The sequence below is a fragment of the Crocodylus porosus genome, unplaced genomic scaffold (assembly GCF_001723895.1).
Source record: "Crocodylus porosus isolate Cpor-Errol unplaced genomic scaffold, CroPor_comp1, whole genome shotgun sequence".
NCBI classification, from domain to species: domain Eukaryota; kingdom Metazoa; phylum Chordata; order Crocodylia; family Crocodylidae; genus Crocodylus; species Crocodylus porosus.
The window spans coordinates 37,140,262-37,149,021 of NW_017728931.1; the positions used below are offsets into that span (position 1 = coordinate 37,140,262).

General features: G+C 44.5%; 1 protein-coding gene across 5 annotated transcripts in view; it reads right to left on the reverse strand.

Annotated features, from left to right (window-relative positions):
- Positions 1-8,760, reverse strand: part of CAPRIN2 (caprin family member 2) — a 76,565-nt gene that overhangs the window by 49,547 nt on the left and 18,258 nt on the right. For 4 of the 5 annotated variants that reach the window (XM_019544617.1, XM_019544616.1, XM_019544615.1 and 1 more), the window contains exons 6-8: positions 5,089-5,171; positions 3,161-3,325; positions 2,515-2,558 (exon numbers count right to left, since the gene is read on the reverse strand). In XM_019544617.1, the coding sequence (XP_019400162.1) occupies positions 2,515-2,558; positions 3,161-3,325; positions 5,089-5,171 (292 nt within the window). Of the gene's footprint in view, positions 1-9; positions 670-2,514; positions 2,559-3,160; positions 3,326-5,088; positions 5,172-8,760 lie in introns of all 5 variants that reach the window. The other variant, XM_019544618.1, reaches the window with a different exon arrangement.

An 8,760-nucleotide genomic window follows, 5' to 3' on the forward strand; every position in this document is an offset into this window, starting at 1 on the left:
ACATGGAGCAGCCCAAGGCTTTGGCGGCTCCTGCTTTTTCTGCTCTGGCTCCTCCTTGGCACATGGAGCAGCCCAAGGCTTTGGCGGCTCCTGCTTTTTCTGCTCTGGCTCCTCCTTGGCACGTAGAGAAGCCCAAGGCTTTGAGGGTTCTTGCTTCAGCTCTGGTGACTCCCTGGTTTGGGATCCCCAAGGTTTTGGCAATTCCTGCTTTTGCTCTGGCCCTTCTTTAACTTTTGTTACCCAAGCCTTAGGAGGTTCTTGTTTCTTCTGTTCCTGTTCTTCCCTAGCCTTTGCTACCCAAAGTTTGGGAAGTTCCTGTTTCTTCTGTTCCTGCTGTTCCCTAACTCTTGCTACCCATGGTTTAGATGAATCCTGCTCCGCCCTAGCATGCGTTACCCAAGGCTTTGGAGTCTCCTGCTGCTTCTGTTTTTCTTCTTCTTCCCTAACACAGGTTTCCCAGGACTTTGAAGGTTTCTCTTCCTCCACGACACGAGATTCCCAAGGTTTTAAAGATTCCCGATTCTGTTCCTGCTCCTCTATGTCAAGCAGCATTTCCCAGGATTTTGGAGGTTCCTTCTTTCTAGCATACTCTGCTTCCCGGGGTTTGGATTCTTCCGGCTTCTTCTTGATAGAGCATTCTGCTTCAGGCAAATAGCGCCTGTTGAGAAACTATATAGACCAAACAAACTTAATGCCTCCCAGGAAAAACATTTTGCTACTACAGTTCAGGTCAATTTGCAAGTTAGGTCACTCAAGCAGAAATAAAATACTTCCTGACCAAAGCAAAGAACCTATGCAGGTACTTTACATCTACCTCTGTTATCCTCCAACTAAAAAGCCAGTGTTCTATCTTATAAAAATATGGTCACTGAATAGTTCCTCTCCTGAGAAAGTTGCAGGAGTGTGCCACAACAGAAATGAAAATAAAAAGCCACAAAACCATCTAGAAGCACAGCATGCCTAAAATGAGTAACCATGTAATCTTATATTAGCCACAATTATCATGTACAGTTTTTATGATTTCTGTAGGAAATAACCTGATGCCTTTACTATTTTGGGAACTATTAATACAATTTCCTTTAAGTGAGAAAGGAAAGTATTGATTTCTTTGTTGCTTCTTTGAACTTAGGAAAAATAGTAGGCAAGCATAGATAGCTCTTCCTGTTCTTCTCAGGAGTTTTAAACCTAGCAAGTAACCAGATGGACTACAGTTGAACATTCAGAACAAGATTCCAATAAAATTAGTGCTTAAGCATGAGCTAGGATTTAAAATAAACCCCCAAGCAACATTCAGATTTGAGATTTCTAGGCCACTGCAAGCAGACAGTAGTGAAAAAAAAAACAAACTCTTTACTTCCAGATCTTAAACTACTTTGCTCTTAAATTCTTTGTTGGACAGTGTTTAGACCAGTGGTTCTCAACCTTTTTGGACTCGGAGAGCCCTTCATTCTTGTTGAGATGCCTATCATTCAGCTCAAGGTAACCCTCAAAGTGTCAGCTCTTACTTTTCCTTCCTTTTGACTACAGAAAAAGAACTCTGGTGCAAAGAACTCAGAAAGACAACAGATCAGAATGTTTTTTTAAATATTAAGAATTCCTAGTTGAAATCTATTTACATTGCGAATCATTTGCATGCCCAACAGTACTACAGATGGCAAGGCACCTCGGAGCACCTTTGAAAGGATCCCAAGGCACCCTAGTTGAGAATCACTGATCTAGACAGTGCTTGATTAGTACATTAGCAAAAGTCTTTTGCTCTGCTCCCTCTTGTGGGATATTTGGGAACTGATACTGTGAGAGCTCTGACATTTTACCCAGAAAACCTCTTTATGAAAAAAAAAAAATATTTAATTATGAAAAAGGTTTCTGCTTTAGGGCACTGCAAGTTCATAATGATTATGTTACTCCAGTCCCAAACAGGAGTATGAACATCTGAAATCTAAGGTCAGCTGAAACAAGCTAATTGGATTATATATAGCATCATGTACCTCCTACTACCTAGAAATCCTGACTTGTGTGACAAATGAAGCTCAATAGAAAACCATTCAAAGTTCAGATCTGTAGATGAAGTGACAGCTTTATTTGTAAGTGTACATTATCTGATAATACAGAAAAATTCATATTCTGGAAAAACAGAACAGAGCCCCAAGGGGCTAACCCTACAAAAGCAGATGTTTACCATCTCTACCAAGTCTGTTAAAGAAATTAAAGTACTGTTCCAGTATTACTATTACTTTATATCACAGACACTTCCAACCTACCCCCAAACCCAAGTAGAAAGTACCTACTATATTCTACCTGCATGCCAATACCTTTGCCTTAAGAGCTGGAGCTCCAGTTAGAGCGTTTCACTCCAGACAGCATGTTTGGTTCTCATTTTAAAAGTCTTGGGAAAAAACTGCACAGGAATAATTTTTACTAATTTGATTCTTCTTGGTAGTTTACTTTGCACATTATATTGTGATGGTTTGGAGTACACTTGCATCACAACAAAAATTAAATTCAGTATCTTACCTCTTGTGGCTGAATCTCAGACTTCATAAGTTCCATTAGACATTCTAGAGAGAAGAATATCTACATAAGTAGTAGAAGCAAATTAATGGCAGGACCTTTGATCACCTCAAAATGCTTCAAACTTACTGCCAAGTTGCAGAATGTGTTAACCCAGATTTACTCTGAAAGAATTATGGAAGCACTCATGTTTGAGCAAGTGTTCTGGTTTTCCAGAGACATTTGTGGAATGTCTAATACAGAAGGCTTACTAATGCAATGCCAATGTGGTACAACTAGAGCTTCCTGAAGATGTTCCCTACAGCTTCAACAATGCAAGGAATAGTCAAAAAAAACCCCAAACACCCAGTCAAAACAGCAGATAGGGTTTTGGGTTTTTTGTTTAATTGGTATTGCTGTTCCTTATAACTCTTTGTTTCCATTTTATTTCAACTACAGAGTTCATTCCTAACAAAGGACTAAAATTTACTTCATCATTTAGCTAAAGTGAGCTGAAATATATTAGAAGAAAACCCACTACCAAACAAATGATGTTTTCACCTTCCTTCATACTCACGATTAAGCCTATACAAATCAAGCTATGAATTGAACATTTGGAGGCTTAAATGAGTGTTACAACATGAAACCTAAAATTTAAACTTTGTTCAACCTGGGTCTTTAGCAGACTCTCTTTTGGACAGCTGTCTTGTTCTCTCAGGTTTTCTCAGTCCTTCCTCTTCCAATTCTTTTAAAGGTATTGCATTGTGAGGAGCGGGAACGTTTTCAAAATATCCAGAATCTAAGAGTTTGGATAACAGTTCCTTCAAATGTCCATCTGACAAATTAAAAAAAATAGTTATAATACAAAACTAGGCAGTTACAAAATTATTTATAAAAACACCACAAAACACACACACACGCATTGTTGGTGTCCCCTTCTCTTCATTTAAAAACAAAAACTACCCAAAAATAATTTTGATTAAATACTTCAAGTTAGAGAAGTTACAAAATTTAGCTTTTTAACAAAGGTTACCAAGTAAAATGGTAACAGCTTACACATTCAACACAGAGAGGTCCTTTGTAACCAACTATATTCTACACAGGTCTATGGTGCACTGATATACAATATGAACCAATTATTGGCACTGATAAAAGGAAAATTGACACTGGCAATCTGCTTTTTCTGGCCAATGTGGTCGATAACATCACAGATAAATGATGTGTGCATGCGCACAGCTACAACGTGCATGCAGCCTGGAATGCAGTCCAGCAACCAAGGGACCAATCGTCTCTCAGGAAGGGTGGGGGTGCCCAGGGCTCTCTCGGGGGGAATTAAAAGGCGTCTCTTCACTAATGCAAGAAGCATGGGGAACAAGCAGGAGGAGCTTGCTCTCCTGCTTGCAAGTGGTAAAATCAACCTGGTTGGCCTAGTGGAGATATGGTGGAATGAAACTTTTGACTAGGCAGTAGACAGAGGGCTATAAGTTGTTTAGAAGAGATAGGAAAGGGAAAAAAGGTGCAGGGGGTTGCACTCTATGTTAGGGAACAGTATACCAGTTCTACCTTCCAAACGGGACCAGAAGGCTTAACTGAGACCCTGTGGGTCAAACTCCAAGGAGGGCGAGGGGAGAGGGATCTGGTGGTAGGGGTTTACTACAGGCCATCAGGAGGAAGAGCTGGATCTGGAATTCTCCAGGCAGCTGGGGGAGGCCGTGCATGCAAAGGATGTTGTGGTCATGGGAGATACGAATTACCCTGACATCAACTGGGAGGAGCAGTCGGCCAGGTCTAGCCACTCACGAAGGTTCCTGACGTACATACAGGACCTACACCTCATGCAAGAGGTACTCGTCCCCACTAGGGGAAATGCCATACTGGATTTGGTGTTAGCCTCTGGGGATGACTTGGTGGGAGAGGTGCTAGTACAAGGGAGGTTAGGGGACAGTGATCATGAAATGATCCAGTTTGCCATTCAGAGAAAGGTAGGGAGGCTAACTAGCACAGTGCAAATGCCTGACTTTAGGAAAGCCAACTTCAATGTTCTCAGGGCAGTAGTCAGGGAGGCACTCAGAGCTCAGGGGGTAGCTAGTATGGGGGTCCAAGAAAAGCGATCTTTCCTCAAGGAGGCTATCCTTGGGGCACAGCAGGATGCAATTCCTCTGCACAGGAAGGCGGGAAATGGGTCCAAGAAACCTTCATGGCTGAGCATGGATATCCAGGCTGGCCTGAAGGCAAAGAAAAAAGCATACTGGCAGTGGAAGCAGGGGGCAGTTCATCTGAGTTTACAGAAGGAGCTGTGGGACTCTGCAGATAAAAAAAAGTCAAGTACTAAGTAAAAATACTCCTTTCCCCATTGATAAGGTCTACAATAAAGCTATTAATTTGCCCTAAACTTAATATCCCAGACCAAGTCAAAACCAAAAACCCATGCATTAGTCCTCCAAGCCCACAACAAGTACTCAAGAACTATATGCAGCATGCTGTTAGACCTCCAGTTATGATCATTTGGAAGTGTGAAATGCCAAGTATTTCAGTGTTTACAGGAAACTTTACATGACGGCCACATAATGGACTTCATATTTAACCAGAGAAACTTACATGTTGTTCCAACCACAGGCTTTTCACTGCCTTCTAGAAGGTCCCAGAAGTAGAGTGATGATTGCTCCATCTGGTCTTCAACACTTGAAACCAAAGGAAAGACTTCACTAGTAATTTCATTTTAGGCAGAAACATTCACTGTGAAGGCATGCCGCTTCCCAGGACTTCAAAGCAACAAATTTAAGTTACTGACAATTGAAGTAGTGACCAAGGCACTTTTAAACTGTCCAAATCAATTTCTCTTTATGCAGCACCCACAGCAAGCGAGATCCAGAACTATGTCTAGATGCTATGGCTATACAAAAGAAAGGACAACAAAAATAGTTCTTTGTACAATGTACTCTAAGACAGCAGCCACAGACTTACCGCTACAGAAGTCAGAAAGCTGGTGACTTCACTTAGTAGTGTACATTAAGAAGTTACCCTTTGTGATCTAAGTGTTCAGGCATTAATATTATACCACAGCTAAGACATGAATCCACCAGCAGCAGTTCTAAGCTTGAAGCCAAATAAACCCATTTGCAGTCTATCGAAACAGTCTGTCTAGATTACCAAGCCTTTGCAGCTTTGACTTGTCAAGCGTCTTGAGAAGAAGACATACTCAAGTCCAGCATACCACTGACAAATCCAAGGTTTAGGGAAGCAGGGAACATTAATAATCTGAGTCTTGAAACAAGCATATGAATCATTCTCTCTTGGCTCAGAAGTTACAGGCCAAAACCACACTGTAGCATATGGACTTAGACCTGCAGTTCCCAAACTGTGGGTGGCAACATCAGTGGATGAGGTCGCAATAAGCAGGCATCCGTAGTTAGTTTGTTTTTTTAAACACTTGCAAGCACCACAGCACTGGGTGCTTTGAAAAGCACCCGGTGCTGTGATGCATGTAGTGGTACAAGTGGCAAAATACGCATCAGCACGAAAAAAAAAAGTGGCAGTGGTGCACTTCTGAACCTGAGGTGCTCCAGTTTAGAAGTGCATCATTGCCATTTTCTGCACACTGATGTGCACTTCGCCACTTACAACTGCATGAGGCACAGAGTACATGTCAGCTCATGTGAAGAGCAGACTCGATTAAGTCAAGTCCACTCTGAAGCAGCAGATCTCCAGCGCACTGCGGGACAAAAAGGTACGTGTATAAGTGCCCCTGGGTTTTTCCATCTCCTGCTGAAAAACGCAGATCTTCTATTTTAAAAATAGAGAAAAGCCACAGATCTTTCTTTTAAAGGAGAAAAAAATATGGGGAAGTGATGGTTTCTCTGGGTATGCTGGCTGAGTTCCAGCCTGCAAGGGAGTGCTTGGGGCAAGGGAGAGGGCAACTGGAGGCAGGGGGAACACCACATGCATGTGCACATGGCAGCCAAGCAGCAGCGCACAGGTAAGGAGGGGGCAGCACAGGCAATGCTGGGGGGGGGTGCGCCATGGTAATGTGAGGGGGGGGACATGCACCCTGAAATATCTGCACTCACAGCAAGGCACAGGGGTGCAGCTGGGCCAGACCAACTCCAGGTAGAAGCTGCCTCTACAGCTGGAAGGAAGCGCTATGCCACCATAGCTGCCAAGGTGAAGTTTGGCAGCAGTGTGATGTTGCGACCCTGCTGCTGCCAGCCAGACAGGGTAGCATGGCAACACAGAGCTCCCTCCTATGCCAGGTCTTGCCCACTGGGTCACAGTTCTCAGGGGGAGAGCAACAGGGCAGGGAGACCTGAGCCCACAGCAGGCAGCACAGATCCTCCCCTCTGGCAGTGCTGTCCAAGGCAGAAGGAGAATGGGAACCAGGCTCCACTCCAGCTGCAGATGACAACTGGGGCTTGGCGCTGCTGGGATGGGGGTGCAGGGCCTGTGGGTTGGGAATGAGGGCTCATGCCGAGGAAAGTGTTTGGGAAGCACTCAGAGGCTTTTGAGAGGCCCTAAAACATCAGTCCATTTGTAATGTGATGCTGAACCCTAAGAGACATGCACGTACACACAAATCCAAATCTAGAAATGCAAACAAGATTACAATACATTCCCTGCATCCCATTAACACAGGGGATCAAGTTCATCTAGCCCAGTGAGCCAAGCGAGTGGTTGGGCTGGTCTACAGGCAAGACAAACGGTGTATGTCCAGTCAGATGGGCCAGATCAGGCCCAGAAACCTGCCCCCAAATCCCACATGCCAGATCCAGTGCACACTGCTGGTGTACAGGGCTGGTCTGGGACATGCATCATGTTGTGGTACATATAGTACACAAAATGAGGGAAATCTGCATAGTAATCTTCACTCTGTACCCAGTCCTGGCAGTGCTTTTCATTAGGCAGGCTATGTGGCAATATTCAAAGCAATACTCTGCCTCTATTTCAGGAAGAGCAGAGAAGACACCAAATTCAAAAAAAATGTTTAAGTACCAGGCTTTCCTCCATCTCCTGAATAGCATGCAGTGGCTTCCTGCAGCCAAAAGTGCAACTAAGCCTGTGACCCATTTCTGATATGGGCATTGGCTGCCTAAGGCAGCATGTCTCAAACCATGAGTTGTGACCCAAAAGTGGATTGCAAGAAGATTATGAAAGGGCTGTGAACAAATTTTTGTGGCAAGAGCTGAGGACAGTATGCCCTCCCCCCCTCCACTTCTCCATCCATTATCAGCCGTGCTGCCGGCAGCACGGCTGATAATGGATGGAGAAGTGGAGGGGGGGAGGGCATACTGTCCTCAGCTCTTGCCACAAAAATTTGTTCACAGCCCTTTCATAATCTTCTTGCAATCCACTTTTGGGTCACAACTCATGGTTTGAGACATGCTGCCTTAGGCAGCCAATGCCCATATCAGAAATGGGTCACAGGCTTAGTTGCACTTTTGGCTGCAGGAAGCCACTGCATGCTATTCAGGAGATGGAGGAAAGCCTGGTACTTAAACATTTTTTTTGAATTTGGTGTCTTCTCTGCTCTTCCTGAAATAGAGGCAGAGTATTGCTTTGAATATTGCCACATAGCCTGCCTAATGAAAAGCACTGCCAGGACTGGGTACAGAGTGAAGATTACTATGCAGATTTCCCTCATTTTGTGTACTATATGTACCACAACATGATGCATGTCCCAGACCAGCCCTGTACACCAGCAGTGTGCACTGGATCTGGCATGTGGGATTTGGGGGCAGGTTTCTGGGCCTGATCTGGCCCATCTGACTGGACATACACCGTTTGTCTTGCCTGTAGACCAGCCCAACCACTCGCTTGGCTCACTGGGCTAGATGAACTTGATCCCCTGTGTTAATGGGATGCAGGGAATGTATTGTAATCTTGTTTGCATTTCTAGATTTGGATTTGTGTGTACGTGCATGTCTCTTAGGGTTCAGCATCACATTACAAATGGACTGATGTTTTAGGGCCTCTCAAAAGCCTCTGAGTGCTTCCCAAACACTTTCCTCGGCATGAGCCCTCATTCCCAACCCACAGGCCCTGCACCCCCATCCCAGCAGCGCCAAGCCCCAGTTGTCATCTGCAGCTGGAGTGGAGCCTGGTTCCCATTCTCCTTCTGCCTTGGACAGCACTGCCAGAGGGGAGGATCTGTGCTGCCTGCTGTGGGCTCAGGTCTCCCTGCCCTGTTGCTCTCCCCCTGAGAACTGTGACCCAGTGGGCAAGACCTGGCATAGGAGGGAGCTCTGTGTTGCCATGCTACCCTGTCTGGCTGGCAGC